This window comes from Dermacentor variabilis, chromosome 11, assembly GCF_050947875.1.
Source record: "Dermacentor variabilis isolate Ectoservices chromosome 11, ASM5094787v1, whole genome shotgun sequence".
Lineage (NCBI taxonomy): Eukaryota > Metazoa > Arthropoda > Arachnida > Ixodida > Ixodidae > Dermacentor > Dermacentor variabilis.
In genome coordinates, this window is record NC_134578.1 from 126985426 (window position 1) to 127002925 (window position 17500).

General features: G+C 57.8%; 1 protein-coding gene and 3 non-coding genes across 4 annotated transcripts; 2 read left to right on the forward strand and 2 right to left on the reverse strand.

The window, feature by feature from the left end:
• Nucleotides 1-1017: 1017 nt before the first annotated feature.
• Nucleotides 1018-1170, reverse strand: LOC142565025 (5.8S ribosomal RNA). Its single transcript, XR_012824748.1, has one exon. It is a non-coding gene; the product is annotated as a 5.8S ribosomal RNA (ribosomal RNA).
• A 1141-nt stretch (nt 1171-2311) lies between these two features.
• Nucleotides 2312-4126, reverse strand: LOC142565119 (small subunit ribosomal RNA). Its single transcript, XR_012824804.1, has one exon. It is a non-coding gene; the product is annotated as a small subunit ribosomal RNA (ribosomal RNA).
• A 7969-nt stretch (nt 4127-12095) lies between these two features.
• On the forward strand, nt 12096-13915 carry LOC142563517 (uncharacterized). The gene has a single exon (XM_075674065.1). The coding sequence runs from the start codon at nt 12638-12640 to the stop codon at nt 13913-13915; it is 1278 nt and encodes a 425-aa protein (XP_075530180.1). The 5' UTR covers nt 12096-12637.
• A 156-nt stretch (nt 13916-14071) lies between these two features.
• On the forward strand, nt 14072-14262 carry LOC142565061 (U2 spliceosomal RNA). Its single transcript, XR_012824780.1, has one exon. It is a non-coding gene; the product is annotated as a U2 spliceosomal RNA (small nuclear RNA).
• Nucleotides 14263-17500: the final 3238 nt, after the last annotated feature.

Sequence of the window (17500 nt, forward strand, 5' to 3'; positions counted from 1 at the left end):
CCCTGCCACGTCCTTGCGGACGAGGCTGGCAGGCGGCACAACGCCTGCGCGCGTGCGTCATACGAGCGGTATGTCGAAAAGGACTCGACACGTTCGAAAACCCAGCGCCAACCGAGTACGACGCCCTACCACGTCCTTCGCCCAACACGGAGCTACTTATAAAGGAGGCTGGCAGGCGGTGAACCGCCTGCACGCGTGCGGCGCACGAGCAGTTGCGTGGTAAGCGACCGTGTCTGAAGCCCAAACACCACCGAGGCAAAGATCGCCTTAGCAGCGCGCCGCTTCAGCAGGCGCCGCAGGGACGACTAAAACCTGGCGGGGGGCATCGTCTCGTGTAGCGTCGCCCCTGCCCCAACTGGAGTGGCCCAGTCTTTAGGGGACAGAGACTGCGAAGCACTTGGACCGACGGCGGACTACGACGGAACGCGTCAGCTCGGCCAACGCTCTCGAAGGAGACATTTTCCGTTTCGCGGCAATTTCTGCGCCGTGCCGTGCTCTTCTCGCTCGCAGACGGCGCTATCGCGTCGAACCGCTTTCGGGGGCACGCCCTTCTCCTCCCCGCTCCTCGCAAAGAATCTTCAGATTCCTGCGACGAAGCCCGGAAGGGGTGCCCACACAGCTGCGGTGACACGAACGAGCGACCAGCTCTGGAGCTCGACGTACTCCGAAGGCAAACAACGCAGATTGCGATCGCTTCCGACTCTCTCGCAAACGTGCGCGCTACATGGCAACGGACGTTGGCACCTCGCGCTTGGACCGCTCTTTCCCTGCAGGTATCCGACACCATCCTGCGGCGGTCTTGCTAGAGGCGCGCACACGTCGCGCTGCAGTAGAATATAATGCCTCGTTTCCGTCTCTTCGAAGATTTGGCACAACGGCTCGCCACCGTCTCCTTCTTTGTGAGGTCGCTGGCGCGTGGCATTAGCGCTCAACGTACTGTCCATGATGCCGACGCGGTCAAAACGAGTCGACGGACGCACCTTCCCTGTGCGCCGAAGGCTCTCTTGATATGTGATCCGACCCTCAGACAGACGAAGCCAAGGGAAGACCCAAGGCCGCAATGTGCGTTCAAAGAATCAGTGCTCAGTGTGTCCTGCAATTCACACCAAGTCTCGCAGCTGGCTGCGTTCTTCATCGACCCGAGAACCGAGTGATCCACCGCTTAGAGTCGTGAAAAATAGTTTGTTCAATTCGGTACAGTACAACCAGGGTTTCAGGCACGTGGCGTCTCCCTGTGTGTGGTTTCGAAGAGCGCCTTTCGGCGTGCGCTCTTTCGGCGTGCGTACTCGCGCAGCTCTCCAAAACCACTCGGCCAGTGCCAGGGAGGGGCTTTCTGCGCCGGAGCCACAACAAGTCTACTTGAGGCGGAAGACGAAGCCAGCAAGGTGCTTGGCCGCAAGTGCGTTCGAATCCGGGACTACGGTCCCTCGTCTGTCCGTACTTTTCCTCTTTCGACGTGCGGCGCCTTCCCAAAGCGCGCACAAGTCCGCTAACCGCAGAACGCTTCCGACGTAGCAAAGCCGCGTTTCCTTCGGTACTTCGCAGCAACGCCGCCTTTCCCTCGGCGGCGGGCAAATAGCCTGCAGACGTCGTCGCATTGAACCGCGATCTCGGACACCTCGCGCGTCACGAGCAGGAGCCGTCCGGCAGCCGCCGGCCCTGTCGGGCTCGGCAGCATTTGCCGCGGAGGACGGGAGAGCGCTTTAGGCCACGGTTCCTTCCGTACTTGGCAGCCGCACCCTCATACCGCCACTTCCATGACCGACCGAGCGCCACACCGTTCCTTTAGTACTTGGGCAGCAACAAAGTCGGGTCGTTACTCCATACTCGCCGCAGGAAGCGACCGGCAGCCGCCAGCCTTTTCAGACTCGGCAGCGTTTGCCGCGGAGGACGGGAGAGCGCTCGCACCACGGTTCCGTGCGTACTAAGCGGCAGCTGCTCTCGACCGTCAGTTCCTTGACCGACCGCACGCTTCGCCGTTCCCCTCGTACTGGGCAAAGCAGCAGGTCGGGTCGTCTTACTCCCCTTCCGCGCAAGAGCGCCGAGGCGGACAGAAAGCCCACCCATTGTGCGTTACGCCGTTTCTACCCGCGGGCGCGGCCAAGCCAACCGTCCAAGGTTGCAGCCTGCGTCCACTGGGCGCAACAAATTTGGCACGGGGCGCCCCTCAAAATTCAGGCAGTCCCCGGCATGTTCGGGTATAGCCGTCCCCGCGTCCAAGCGGGGCCAGCGGCGGAAAGCGTCGGGCGCAGCGAGCTGCTTCACCCACACGGGGTTGAAACAATGGCGCTCGTCACCCTTCACAATCCGGTAATGATCCTTCCGCAGGTTCACCTACGGAAACCTTGTTACGACTTTTACTTCCTCTAAATGATCAAGTTTGGTCATCTTTCCAACAGACCGGCGCAACCGAAAGGCCGCGCCGGACATCGGTCCGAAGACCTCACTAAATCATTCAATCGGTAGTAGCGACGGGCGGTGTGTACAAAGGGCAGGGACGTAATCAACGCGAGCTTATGACTCGCGCTTACTGGGAATTCCTCGTTCAAGGGGAACAATTGCAAGCCCCTATCCCAATCACGAAAGAAGTTCCACGGGTTACCCAGTCTTTTCAGACAGGGATAAAGACACGCTGCTTCCTTCAGTGTAGCGCGCGTGCGGCCCCGGACATCTAAGGGCATCACAGACCTGTTATTGCTCTGTTTCGTGCGGCTAGGAGCCGCTTGTCCCTCTAAGAAGGTTGTAAGGTGCTGGGAACCCCGCACCTATTTAATAGGCTAGAGTCTCGTTCGTTATCGGAATTAACCAGACAAATCGCTCCACCAACTAAGAACGGCCATGCACCACCATCCACCGAATCAAGAAAGAGCTCTCAATCTGTCAATCCTCCCAGTGTCCGGGCCGGGTAAGTTTTCCCGTGTTGAGTCAAATTAAGCCGCAGGCTCCACTCCTGGTGGTGCCCTTCCGTCAATTCCTTTAAGTTTCAGCTTTGCAACCATACTTCCCCCGGAACCCAAACACTTTGGTTTCCCGGAAGCTGCCCGCCGAGTCATTTGAGTAACTCAGGCGGATCGCTGGTTGGCATCGTTTATGGTCAGAACTAGGGCGGTATCTGATCGCCTTCGAACCTCTGACTTTCGTTCTTGATCAAAGAAAACATTCTTGGCAAATGCTTTCGCAGTAGTTCGTCTTGCGACGGTCCAAGAATTTCACCTCTAGCGCCGCAATACGAATGCCCCCGTCTGTCCCTCTTAATCATTACCTCGTATTCCAAAAACCAACAGAACAGAAACGAGGTCTTGTTCTATTATTCCATGCAAGTTTATTCAGGCGACTCGCCTGCGTTGAGCACTCTAATTTTTTCAAAGTAAAAGCACCGGCCTTCTCGAGGCACACAATGAAGTGCACCAAGAAAGGACCGGCATGATGTTCAGTCCGAGCCGTCGCATCGGGTAGATGCACTACTCGTCTGGAACTGAGATCCAACTACGAGCTTTTTAACCGCAGCAGCTTTAGTATACGCTATTGGAGCTGGAATTACCGCGGCTGCTGGCACCAGACTTGCCCTCCAATTGATCCTCGTTAAAGGATTTAGAGTGTACTCATTTCAATTACGGGGCCTCAAAAGAGTCCCGTATTGTTATTTTTCGTCACTACCTCCCCGTGCCGGGAGTGGGTAATTTGCGCGCCTGCTGCCTTCCTTGGATGTGGTAGCCGTTTCTCAGGCTCCCTCTCCGGAATCGAACCCTGATTCTCCGTTACCCGTAACAACCATGGTAAGCAAGTAACCTACCATCGAAAGTTGATAAGGCAGACACTTGAAAGAAACGTCGCCGGCTCGTGGCCATGCGATCAGCACAAAGTTATCCAGAGTCACCACACAATACGGGCCGAAACCCGATCGATCTTGGTCTAATAAAAGCACCCGTCGCCCAAAGGGCTTCAGGCTCACTGCATGTATTAGCTCTAGAATTGCCACAGTTATCCAAGTAGGAAGAAACGATCTAAGGAACCATAACTGATTTAATGAGCCATTCGCGGTTTCGCCTTATTTCGGCATGTACTTAGACATGCATGGCTTAATCTTTGAGACAAGCATATGATTACTGGCAGGATCAACCAGGTAATCGTTCAACTGCGCGTCCAGCCTTTCAAGCAGGCCGGACGCCGTTTTTGCGATGCCGAGGCCACCTTCAGGCGCCCCAACACGCTTCGTTCTCGCAAAGTGTAGCACTTTGCACAGTCCGAGACGACGGCGTTCGAGCTCGCTACGGCGCCCTCCCAGCAGGGCCGGGTATCGCCACGCGGCAAAAAGCACGCAACATTCTCGATAGACTGGTTGTGTCAACTCGATCGCGGCTTGCGGTTTCTCTCGAGCCCGCAGCACTGGTGGACCGACCGACACTTGCAACGTAGCCGAGACGGCAAAGCCGCCAGGCGACGGGTCACGCCCGCGCCTTCGGCGCTTTCGTATTTGACTCGTCCGAGGACGATGGGGAACACACCTCGATATCGTGGAAAAAGCGTCGTCCGACAACCAGCCCCTAACGCATCAAGCGGATGAGGCTGCAGACGTCAGCTGTGGGATCCACGGGAGCGATACCGGGGACACGCTTGACGGGCACGAAGCCCGCCGCACATCAAACACCCAGGTCGCTTTGGGGGCGACTGCTCTCTGGGACCCCCATATAATAGCAGCGATAAGTACCCAAACCTCCATGGGGCCGTACTCGTGGCACTTTCGACGAGCGTTTGGCGGAAATCGTGCCGCCTCGTAACGCCGCGAGCAAGATTGAAAGCTTACGTCGGCGGCACCATGCCGAAGTCGTGAAACTGCAGCGCGTCCATCGAATGCGCGAACGGCAATTTCTCGCGAATGGCCAGTGCCGTTTCCTGGACGATCGCCTTTCGGTCCCCCTACGGGGCGGCCCCCGGCCGATCGATTCGAGGAAAGCTAGCCCGGCCCCTTCGCCATTTCCGAGCACGAGTGCGACCAGCGCGGGCGGCGTGCTCGACGCCCCGGCTGACATCGTTTGGGACTGTGTCTCTTCGAGCGCTCGCGCCAACGTCGCGGGGCCGACGACGACGCCCGGCCGGTTCTCTCACGGTTCCCGGCGTGTTATAGTGCAGCCCTCTGCACGGCGGCGCCGACTGAGTAGTGGCCGTGCAGCGGCTTGTACGCCAAAGTTGCGTGAAAGGCGTCGAGCTCCCGCCGGCCCGGCTCACGTGGTTTCGGACTTCTGTCGCTTCGAGCGCTCGCGTAGCCGTGCCTGGGCACGATTCTCGACTCCGCAGCAGTGCGCGGAAACAACTACGAAGACGCGCAAGCCGAAAATCGCACTGCGGTACAATGTCAGCCGGGACCGTATGGCCCCTTATAGTAGCAGCGATAAGTGGCCAGACCTCCATGGGGCCGTACTCGTGCGACGAGGCGGCGTACTGCGCCGAGCCGAGCGCCAATATTTCGCTTTGGCGCGGCTGATACGAGCTCTCGCGATCGCCGCGGTACCGCCGCTCACCGATTCAAGGCACGCTAGCGCGGTCCGCTTCGCCATTTCCGAGCACGAGTGCGACCAGCGCGGGCGGCGTGCTCGACGCCCCGGCTGACGTCGTTTCGGACTTTGTCTCTTCGAGCGCTCGAAGCCATGCCGGGGCCGACGCCGACGTCTGCGTGGTGTTTACACGATTCCCGGTGCGACACAATGCAGCTGCGAGCAGGATGCCAGCGATTCCGTCGCGGCCGTGCGGCGGTGTACACGCAGAAGTGTCGTGAAGGGTATCGAGCTCCCGCCGCCCCGGCTGACGTCGTTTCGGACTTTGTCTCTTCGAGCGCTCGCGCCAACGTCGCGGGGCCGACGACGACGCCCGCCAGGTTCTCCCCCAGTTCCCGGCGAGCTATAGTGCAGCCCTCTGCACGGTGACGCCGACTAAGTAGTGGCCGTGCGGCGGCTTGTACGCCAAAGTTTCGTGAAAGGCGTTGAGCTCCCGCCGCCACGGCTGACGTCGTTTCGGACTTCTGTCGCTTCGAGCGCTCGCGTAGCCGTGCCTGGGCACGATTCTCGACTTCGCAGCAGTGCGCGGAAGCAGCTACGAAGACGCGCAAGCCCAAAATCGCACTGCGGTACAACGTCAGCCGGGACCGTAGGGCCCCTTATAATAGCAGCGATAAGTTGCCAGACCTCCATGGGGCCGTACTCGTGCGACGAGGCGGCGTACTGCGCCGAGCCGAGCGCCAATATTTCGCTTTGGCGCGGCTGATACGAGCTCTCGCGATCGCCGCGGTACCGCCGCTCACCGTTTCAAGGCACGCTAGCGCGGTCCCCTTCGCCATTTCCGAGCACGAGTGCGACCAGCGCGGGCGGCGTGCTCGACGCCCCGGCTGACGTCGTTTCGGACTTTGTCTCTTGGAGCGCTCGAAGCCATGTCGGGGCTGACGCCGACGTCTGCGTGGTGTTTCCACGATTCCCGGCGCGACACAATGCAGCTGCGAGCGGGATGCCAGCGATTCCGTCGTGGCCGTGCGGCGGTGTACACGCAGAAGTTTCGTGAAGGGTATCGAGCTCCCGCCGCCCCGGCTGACGTCGTTTCGGACTTCGGTCGCTTCGAGCGCTGGCGTAGCCGTGCCTGGGCACGATTCTCGACTCCGCAGCAGTGCGCAGAAACAGCTACGAAGACGCGCAAGCCGAAAATCGCACTGCGGTACAACGTCAGCCGGGACCGTATGGCCCCTTATAATAGCAGCGATAAGTTGCCAGACCTCCATGGGGCCGTACTCGTGCGACGAGGCGGCGTACTGCGCCGAGCCGAGCGCCAATATTTCGCTTTGGCGCGGCTGATACGAGCTCTCGCGATCGCCGCGGTACCGCCGCCCACCAATTCAAGGCACGCTAGCGCGGTCCCCTTCGCCATTTCCGAGCACGAGTGCGACCAGCGCGGGCGGCGTGCTCGACGCCCCGGCTGACGTCGTTTCGGACTTTGTCTCTTGGAGCGCTCGAAGCCATGTCGGGGCTGACGCCGACGTCTGCGTGGTGTTTCCACGATTCCCGGCGCGACACAATGCAGCTGCGAGCGGGATGCCAGCGATTCCGTCGTGGCCGTGCGGCGGTGTACACGCAAAAGTTTCGTGAAGGGTATCGAGCTCCCGCCGCCCCGGCTGACGTCGTTTCGGACTTCGGTCGCTTCGAGCGCTCGCGTAGCCGTGCCTGGGCACGATTCTCGACTCCGCAGCAGTGCGTGGAAACAGCTACGAAGACGCGCAAGCCGAAAATCGCACTGTGGTACAACGTCAGCCGGGACCGTATGGCCCCTTATAATAGCAGCGATAAGTGGCCAGACCTCCATGGGGCCGTACTCGTGCGACGAGGCGGCGTACTGCGCCGAGCCGAGCGCCAATATTTCGCTTTGGCGCGGCTGATACGAGCTCTCGCGATCGCCGCGGTACCGCCGCTCACCGATTCAAGGCACGCTAGCGCGGTCCCCTTCGCCATTTCCGAGCACGAGTGCGACCAGCGCGGGCGGCGTGCTCGACGCCCCGGCTGACGTCGTTTCGGACTTTGTCTCTTGGAGCACTCGAAGCCACGTCGGGGCCAACGCCGACGTCTGCGTGGTGTTTCCACGATTCCCGGCGCGACACAATGCAGCTGCGGGCAGGATGCCAGTGATTCCGTCGTGGCCGTGCGGCGGTGTACACGCAGAAGTTTCGTGACGGGTATCGAGCTCCCGCCGCCCCGGCTGACGTCGTTTCGGACTTTGTCTCTTCGAGAGCGCGCGCCAACGTCGCGGCGCCGACGACGACGCCGGCCCGGTTCTCCCCTTATAATAGCAGCGATAAGTGGCCAGACCTCCATGGGGCCGTACTCGTGCGACGAGGCGGCGTACTGCGCCGAGTCGAGCGCCAATATTTCGCTTTGGCGCGGCTGATACGAGCTCTCGCGATCGCCGCGGTACCGCCGCTCACCGATTCAAGGCACGCTAGCGCGGTCCCCTTCGCCATTTCCGAGCACGAGTGCGACCAGCGCGGGCGGCGTGCTCGACGCCCCGGCTGACGTCGTTTCGGACTTAGTCTCTTGGAGCGCTCGAAGCCATGTCGGGGCCGACGCCGACGTCTGCGTGGTGTTTCCACGATTCCCGGCGCGACACAATGCAGCTGCGAGCAGGATGCCAGCGATTCCGTCGTGGCCGTTCGGCGGTGTACACGCAGAAGTTTCGTGAAGGGTATCGAGCTCCCGCCGCCCCGGCTGACGTCGTTTCGGACTTTGTCTCTTCGAGCGCTCGCAGCGATGTCGAGGCGATCGCCGACGTCTGCACGGTTCCCGGTGTGCTACAATGCAGCAGTGTGCCAAGCGACACCTCTTGGTTGCCGAGGCAAGCACGGCGATTTCCTGAAGCGAGCGCATTCCGGCCAGGCAGCAGCGGGCTTTGCGCTTTCGGGAGTGCTCTTGCTGTAAAATTTGAACGTGTGCAGCTGCACGAAGCGAGTGTATTTATTTTCTCTCTCTCTCTCTCTGCCTTTGAGGCGACTGTAATTTTAATTTAAATGCAATCGGAGGCGGGAGCAACCTGATGAGAGTAGGTTGACTTCGGCGCGCCTTGTAGTTTATAAATTGCTTTCAAGCTTTGACGACATACGCCTTCGCGCCATCTGCTTTCCCGGTCTCTTTGGCACTTGATTGTGTGTGCTGCATGCTCTGCATTCTAAGGAAACACGCCTGTTTGTCTCCCTCTCTCACGTTCTTCTTTTTTTAGCTGCTCCTTTAGAAGCTGCTATGCTCTTTACTCGCTGTAAAATAGAATGCTGCCACAAGCCAACAACCTTTGCGTGTTTTTTTTTTCTCTCTTCCCAAGACGTTTCTGCCATTACTCACTGGCTCTAGTTCGCTCGCGCCATCTACCGTTCTTTCTGTATGGCGAAGTCCGTAGGTTTTCCTAGTTCCGTACACAGATGGCGCCAGTGCGTTTTCGCGCCAGTTTCGAACGACCTGGCTGTACTCACGTTTCTCACTTAAATGGTTCAAATGGGGATTGCGAAAGGGGTGGTGCTTTCTTCTTGTGTAAGGCTGAGCTTCAAAGCTGCGTTTAAGCTACGCTAGCATGTGTGTGTGTGTGTGTGTGTGTGTATATATATATATATATATATATATATATATATATGTATGTGTGTATATATACATATACAAACACACGCGCGCGGGATAGTGGTAAAGATTATGAGGTAGCACTTTTTTTAACATACAATACCTGTGCTTCACATGGCGATTCTTCTCCCCCCTCTGTTTCCGGTTGGAAGGAGTGCGCAGTCTTTTCTATATTTATTTTTTTTTCATTCACTTCTATGTTGCTCGTCTTCGTACATGGGGCACGCTACCTAATCCTGCCGGTCGATTCTACACGTTGCGATCCGTCCCGGCCTGTGCCGTATCAAAATTTTCAGTGGGCCTTGCGGTAAATAAAAAGAAATGAAGGAAATGCGCGTGCTATATTACACTTGCGCACGGGCTTGAAACGAAGGCCTCAAAGAAAGTCACCTCGAGCGGCCGCATTCAGACGGAAGTAAGCATTCCCCTTGCGCGTGTTTTCCGCTCGCCTGCTCCGTTTTCTACGAGGTTGCCGTCGTTGGTTTGGCCTTACAAACAAGCTTGCACTCGGGTCTCGTTTCTACGCGACAGCGTTTCGTTAACAGCGAAAGACTGAGGCGTCGCGAGTTTATTCCTCAGATAGAGAGCATAGAGTCTCTAGACAGGCTGAAATTTAGAAAATTGCCCACGCTGTTGCTGAGGTTACCAATGTCGGCAGGGCGCCCACAAGGCAGTAGTACAATGGAGTGAAGTGAAGGACATCGCTTCTCGGCCTTTTGGCTAAGATCAAAGTGTAGTCAATGCAGCTGGCTTGCCCGGCCTTTGACACACTTATCTTTGTAGAGGCGCCCGGCTACCTGCTCCGGTTATAGCAGTGTCTTTCCCCTATCCCAGCCCTGTCTTTACAGGCCCTCGGCTCCCTGCTGCACTGCCTCCAGGACAACCCACGTGCTGCTACCTGGTGGCCCCTGGACGACCCACACCGGCCCGCTTCCTGGTCCTGCCGCTGCCTGGCGCTGCCTGCCGCCCCTCGGAGACTCCTGCCCCGCTCGGCCCGACCACTGCTTGGTGCTGCCTGCCTGCGGGGTGCCCGCTGGTCCTGCCGTCCCGACTGGTGCTGTGCTGGGACACAACCGGCTGGCCCCTGCCTTCGCCATCGTCTGTCATGGGCCCGGCCCACTCGCTGCCATCCCTGGTGGCCCCCTAGCCTCCGGACCTGGCCTCCTTTAAGGAGAGCCGCCGGGTCCGGAAGGTAAGACCATCTAATGGACTCTGGGGGCCACGGCCGCACGGTCCATGACATCAGCGAGGACGATGGCGACCCCAACACCCCTGGGCAGGAACGCCAGCCGGCCCGTGAGGATGGCACCCTCACGGTGTTCTTTCCCGTGCCCCACACGGTGCGGTGCTGCGAAGAGGGCTGCCGAGCTGCCTATGCCGCGGCCAAATGGACAGCGCGGCGGCAGTCCCTCCAGCGGCACCTGGAACTCGAACACGGCACCAGAATCCGGCGCACCATCAACGTGTGCAGCATCTGCGGTGAGACACTGGGGCTTCGACCAGCCTCTCACGCCTGCCTGGCTGCAGCCAACTCGACTGCCGCCCCCCCTGCTGCCCTGCCACACCAATGTGGCAGTTGCTCAATGTCCTTCCCCACAAGGAGGGGCTTGAGCAACCACGAGCAGTGGCACAGGAGGGAGGCGGCACTAGCAGCCAGGCGTGATCTCGCCGCGGGTGCTGCCATTGGTGCGTCGGAGCAGGACAGCAACGGCACCCCCCCAGCAGAGCAGGACAGCACCGAGGGTCCCGCTGAGGACCCTCTTGGAACACCAGCAGTGGCGACCGGGCAGGCCGCCGACCAGGAGCCGTCTCCTGTGGCACCTCGGGGAACACCCGGACACAGCAGCGATGGCGAGACGGCCGAGGCACCTTCTCCGCGGACGCCAAACCAGTCAGGGCGGACCGCGGCCTCGGCCTCTCCCTCTCCAACACCATCGCTGCCGTCCAACCGAGGCAGCCCGGGAGCACCAGTCTCCGAGGCTCACGAGCCGGCGGCCATGCAGGAGCTCTCCCCAGGCAGGGCAGAGGTGCAGGACCATGACGGAAGCAACCAGGACTTCGGGACCCAGGACGAACATGCTGGTACCACACGGCCAGAGGGCAGTGCGTGGACCTTAGCGGAGGAAACGGCAGAGCTGCGGGCATTGAGCCGGTTGCCTGAGTCTGCTGGGGAGTGGGCACGGTTTGAAAACATCCTCGACCGTGCCATTGCAGCCGCAACCAAACACCTGCGGCTGCCAGTCGGGGACTCGCGCCAATCACGGAGGCGCGAGGTGAACCCCGACAACCCCCAGCAGATACAAACTCTATACAGAAGGAACCGGCGCCGGGCAGTGCGGTTAATCACTGAAGGCCCGTCCCAGCTCTGTCCGATCGACCCCCACGCACTGCAGGACCACTACTCGAACCTCTGGTCACCAACACCCGTGGATACCAGCATCCTGAGGTCAAGGCTTGCAGCCACCGAAGAACTGGACTTGTGCCCTTTTACACCGGAAGAAGTCGCAGCCAAGCTCCGTAAATGCGAGAGTACAGCTCCAGGGGAGGACCGCCTCACGTACCACCACTGGAGGCAGGTGGACCCTGAGGGCAGGTTCCTGGCGGCGGTATACAACGTATGCCTCCAATACCGCCGCACGCCCCTGAGCTGGAAATCGACGAGGACTATCCTGATCTACAAGAAGGGCGACCGCGAGGACCCCACAAACTGGCGACCCATTGCCCTTGGTCGCACGATCGCCAAACTGTATGCCGGGTGTCTCACCACCCGGCTGCAGAGGTGGTTGGGCGACCATGCGGTGCTGTCCAGGTGTCAGAAGGGCTTCCTGCCGCACGATGGGGTGTTTGAACACAACTTCGTGCTGCAGGGACGCCTGGATGATGCCAGGACAGGAGGCGGGGAGCTGTGCGTGGGGTTCCTCGATTTTGCCAACGCTTTCGGCTCGGTCGCCCATCAGGCCCTCGTCGACGCTGTCCGCTGCGCCGGCGCGGGGGAGGCCTTTGCTACCATCGTTGAAGACCTCTACCGCGCCAACACCACCTGCGTCGTGGCAGCAGCTGGCATTACGGAGCCAATCACCATCGGAGCTGGGCTGAGACAGGGCTGTCCTCTGAGCGGCCTGCTTTTCAACCTGGTGGTGGACCCGGTCATCCGTGCAGTACAGGGAGGCGATAGGCAGCACAACATCCTTGCCTACGCCGATGATCTGACGCTGCTGGCCGCGGATCCCACCACCCTGCAGAGCCGCTTGGACCGTGTAACAGCCCTGTCGGCCCGGCTCGGGCTGCGACTCAACGCCGCCAAGTGCCGGTCTCTACACCTGTCTGGTCGCCACCCCGTGGGTACACGGCCCACCTCTTTCACCGTGGGTGGCGACCCGATTCCGGCGCTTGGCGACTTCCAGGGGCACAAGTTCCTGGGCCGTCCAGTGGGGTTCAGGGTGCTACCGGACGAGACGACGGTCGACGAGGCCATCCACCTGGGCAGAAAGCTGCTCTCCTCTATGCTCGCCCCATGGCAGAGGCTGGATGCTATCAAAACATTTTTGTATCCAGCCCTCAACTTTGCCATGCGGGTGGGCCTTGCCAGCAAAGGAGAGTGGCAACGCCTGGACGAGGAGCTCCGCCCGCTCATCAAGAAGACCCTGTACGTGCCAGCCAGAGCTTCCAATGAATACTTGTACGGAAGCTCTCAGGCTGGCAGTGCAGGGATCCCACTTGCGGCGGAGCTCAGCGACATCTGTCGGGTGGATGGAGCCTTCAAGCTACTGACGTCGACCGACGTGGAGGTCCGGGAGCGTGCGGCAGGAGAGCTCGAGGGCGTAGTGTCAAGGCGGCTGAGACGACCCGCGAACACCGAGGACATGGAGGCCTACCTCTCAGGCGAGACGGAGGGCGACTTCCGACAAACGTCCACACAGGTCCAGTCTGTGTGGACGGAGGCCCGGAAAGCCTCCCGTCGCCTCTCCGTCGCCTGGGAGCTGTTGGAGCACGGAGCCCGCATCAACTGCGGAGAGGCCTCTGTGTCAGCGAGGAACCGCCACAAGCTGGTTAAGACCATCCGGGCGCTCCTCTCCACTGAAAGGGACAGGACTCTGCAAGACAAACCGAACCAAGGCAAGGCGATGGTGTGTGTGGCGGCCGACCCGGCAAACTCCCACTTCATGAGGTCCGGCCGCTACACCCACTTCATCGACTGGCGCTTCGTGCATCGAGCCCGTCTAAATCTCCTCCCCCTCAATGCCACAAGACTTTGGGCACCCGCAGCGGACAAAAGATGCAGACGCTGCGGGTATGGGGAGGAGACACTGCCGCATGTACTTTGCCACTGCATGCGGCAGAGCCGGGCCATGACGGAGCGTCATAACACCATCGTCGCCAGAATAAAAAAGGCTGCCTTGGGTCGGTTTACAGTCATTGCGGAGAACCAGGTCGTGGGCAACACATCACTCAAGCCCGACCTGGTACTGGCCCGTGGAGAGGAGGCACTCATACTGGATGTCTGCTGCCCTTTCGAGAACAGGCTGCAGGCATTCCAGGACGCCCGGAAGGCTAAGGAGGAGAAGTACGCCCCTGTACAGCGTCATCTCCTCCGGCGGTTCCAGCGCGTGACGGTGGACGCGGTGGTCGTCGGCTGCCTTGGCAGCTGGGATGTGGGGAACGACCGGGTGATGCGCAGGCTATGTAGTAGGTCGTACCTACGGACACTCAAACGCCTGTGCATCAGCGATACTATCAGCGCCTCTACAAAGATTTTTAGAGCCCATGTCGGCACCTCTTAGATGATCTTATGTTTTTAGAGAAGCGATTTTTGCTGTTTTACACCTTTACAGTTTTAGCCTTTTACTACTAACACCACTAACTAGTTTTTTTAGTCATTTGTTTGCCGGTTTTAGACTACACACCTTTTATCCGTTTTTTCCTTGGTTTCGTAACAAATATTTATGATGTGATGTGTAACTAGCATAATAAAAAACTCTGTTCTTATCAGCTTAATATCTGATACGGGTTCTATGTGGACCCACGATATTAAACCTATTTTTGGAAGTTGGCGGAGTGCTTGAAGCCTGCTTCACCTCCGCCGCAGGTGGCCCGGTATTGCACTACCTCCGGGATCGGCCCCCGCTCACTTCGGTGAGACTTCATTCAATCAAAATGAAGAACACAAGCTCGAAGCGAGCACTGACTTCACACGCACCATTCCTATACCATACGCAACGACGCCGGTTCGCGGACCACGAGAGTAATTAAACGGCCACTCCACCTGTGTGTAGCGTCGCACTTCTTGCCGCGCAAATGGGACAGCCGCACCAGCAAATTTCTTATTACGGCCTTCGAGAAAAATAAATGACAGCAAAAGAAAGAACCAGGAGGGAGAATCGGCAAATTATATGTCTAAGAAATAGGATTGTTATTTATCCGATGTTTCTGTCTGCTGTAATGAGCCACTATAGGACGGGGAGGGGGGGGGGGTGTATGATTAGCCGTGGGTTCGGCAACCAATGTGAATCCCGCTCAAAGCCAACACTGGATTTTTGTGTTCACTATTGCTTGGATCCGTAAACCACAGCGCCAACGCAAGCTCGCCCTGCCAAAATCCGCTGCCCTAGTGGAAGAAAGATTCCCTATGAAAGAAAAATAGAGTGCCCGCTTTCTGGCAACTACCGTGCAGCCGTTGTGTGCACATTTTCGCAGCAGTGGGAGCGAACGCCTCGAAAACAAACTTGTCGTGTGGCCAAGTCTTGCGAAATATATTCAAGGGTTCAAAGGTGCTCCAGCTTTCCAACCTGTATGTTATGAAGACCTGTTGCTACCTTTTCATCCTCCTCCTCCTGGTTACGCCCACTGCAGGGCAAAAGCCTCTCCCATAAGTATCCAAGTACCCCGGTCACGTGCTAATTGTCGCCATGTAGTCCCTGCACATTTCCTAATCTAATCTGCCCTCCCAACTTTCTGCCACCCCCTGCTACGCTTCCCTTCTCTTGGAATTGAGTCCGTAACCCTTAATGACCATCTTCCCCCCCCCCCATTGCATGCCCATTTCTTTTTTTCATGGTTTAAACTAAGGTGTCATTAACTCGCGTTTGTTCGCTCGCCCCTCAATCTGCTCTATTCCTATCTCTCGTGACGCTACACCCATCGTCCTTCTTGCCAAAGCTCGTTGCGTCGCCCACAGTTACCCTTCGGTAACCCTTAAAGCTTTCCGTTGGGGCACTCGTGGCATCTTTCTCGTTTAAATAAGGCTACTTTTCTTTTCCGCTTTTGGGGGGGGGGGGAACTCTATGTGCTAGGCGCGATTTTGCCTGTTGGTTCGGCTTAACGCAGAACACTCCCGCATTGCAGTGAAGCCGCGTTGGAGGGGCAAAGAGTAGCGCAGTGAAGCGCATGCACGGGCGAAAAACGCAAATATTAGTCAAAAATACAACCATGTCGCCAAATACGAACTTCCATTATTGGAAATTCGAGTTCAGTTTGTGCATTGCGTTCGCCTAGAGAACATAAATGCCACAGCAGCCAAGTCAAAGCTTAGGATCGCGTATCATCTTTTTTTTCTTGCCTTTTACTCCTGGCCTGCGTGGCATGCACACGAAAGTTATGATATAGTGAAAACACGAAATAATGCAGTGCGGCTGTATCAGATCTGTTTTGTGCGCTTTGTTCTTTGTGGACTACAGCGGTGTGCGTTATGAGAAAGTTTCAGTGCCCTTCTACTGCGACCTGCGAAGCTACATTTAAAACCACATTGGTTTGTGCGGTTATTGCTACAAACTGCGTGTGGGTGCGTTCGTCTTTTTCTTTCGCTACCAGCGATGGGTTATCGCAACCGCGATCGGTTCTGCTGCTACGCTAGACGCGTTCTTGCCAACGGTTGGCTCTATACGCGACGCGTGTCGCGTGGTCGGCACATTCAAGCAGTCAATTGCAAACCGTTCCAAGAAGAAGGATGCACTCCACTTGACGCCGGGAGCGCTAGTTGGACGATTGTACGTTTTGAACCTCGAGGAAGTGCCGCCAACCCGCCTTTTCTATAATACGATAAGATTCAGAGCGACCGCGACCACTTGCCTTTGTCATTGCCTCGGGCACCGTTTTTTTTTTTTTAAGCTCAGATACTCAGACGCGCCCGTGTTCACGCGCACTTGCTCTCTCCGATAAGCAGGGAAGCTCGGTTGGGGTGGTGTCGGCCCTTGCGCATGCGCTGCTGAGCTCGTCGCTTCGGCGGCCAGTCGAGGCTGGCGCGTTGCGTTCGCCTAGAGAACATAAATGCCACAGCAGCCAAGTCAAAGCTTAGGATCGCGTATCATTTTTTTTCTTGCCTTTTACTCCTGGCCTGCGTGGCATGCACACGAAAGTTATGATATAGTGAAAACACGAAATAATGCAGTGCGGCTGTATCAGATCTGTTTTGTGCGCTTTGTTCTTTGTGGACTACAGCAGTGTGCGTTATGAGAAAGTTTCAGTGCCCTTCTACTGTGACCTGCGAAGCTACATATAAAACCACATTGGTTTGTGCGGTTATTGCTACAAACTGCGTGTGGCTGCGTTCCTTTTTTCTTTTCGCTACCAGCGATGGGTTATCGCAACCGCGATCGGTTCTGCTGCTACGCTAGACGCGTTCTTGCCAACGGTTGGCTCTATACGCGACCCGTGACGCGTGGTCGGCACATTCAAGCAGTCAATTGCAAACCGTTACAAGAAGAAGGATGCACTCCACTTGACGCCGGGAGCGCTAGTTCGACGATTGTACGTTTTGACCCTCGAGGAAGCGCCGCCAACCCGCCTTTTCTATAATACGATAAGATTCAGAGCGACCGCGACCACTTGTCTTTGTCACTGCCTCGGGCACAGTTCTTTTTTTTTTAAACTCAGATACTCAGGCGCGCCCGTGTTCATGCGCCCCTGCTCTCTCCGATAAGCAGGGAAGCTCGGTTGGGGTGGTGTCGGCCCTTGCGCATGCGCTGCTGAGCTCGTCGCTTCGGCGGCCAGTCGACGCTGGCGCGGTACTGGTAATCAACTTCGACGTGCATGGTGAAACGTCGCTTTGTATTGCCGCTGTAGACTGGCAATGCAATGTGTTTGCGAGCGATTGGAGAAATGAAAGAGCGGGCACTGTCATGCCCTTCTAGAGCAGCGGAAATGTTCCTCCAAGCACTAGGTTTGAAAATTTGCGCCTACGAACATGAACGAAACAATGAAAACGGTCTGTAGCTGCCTTCGCTTCATAAAATTCCCGTACGAAGAAATTTGCATGCGCAAATGACAGCGCAAAAGAGAGAAACCATGTAAAGAAGAATGGCTGCCTTTCGCGTGATCTCCCGCATGAAACCTAATGGGATAGACTAATTTTAGCCGTTCATTTTGATTTG

Bases quoted from the DNA above. Each gene is read 5' to 3' on its own strand.
- LOC142563517 (XM_075674065.1), top strand. From the start codon at position 12,638: ATGCTCGCCCCATGGCAGAGGCTGGATGCTATCAAAACATTTTTGTAT.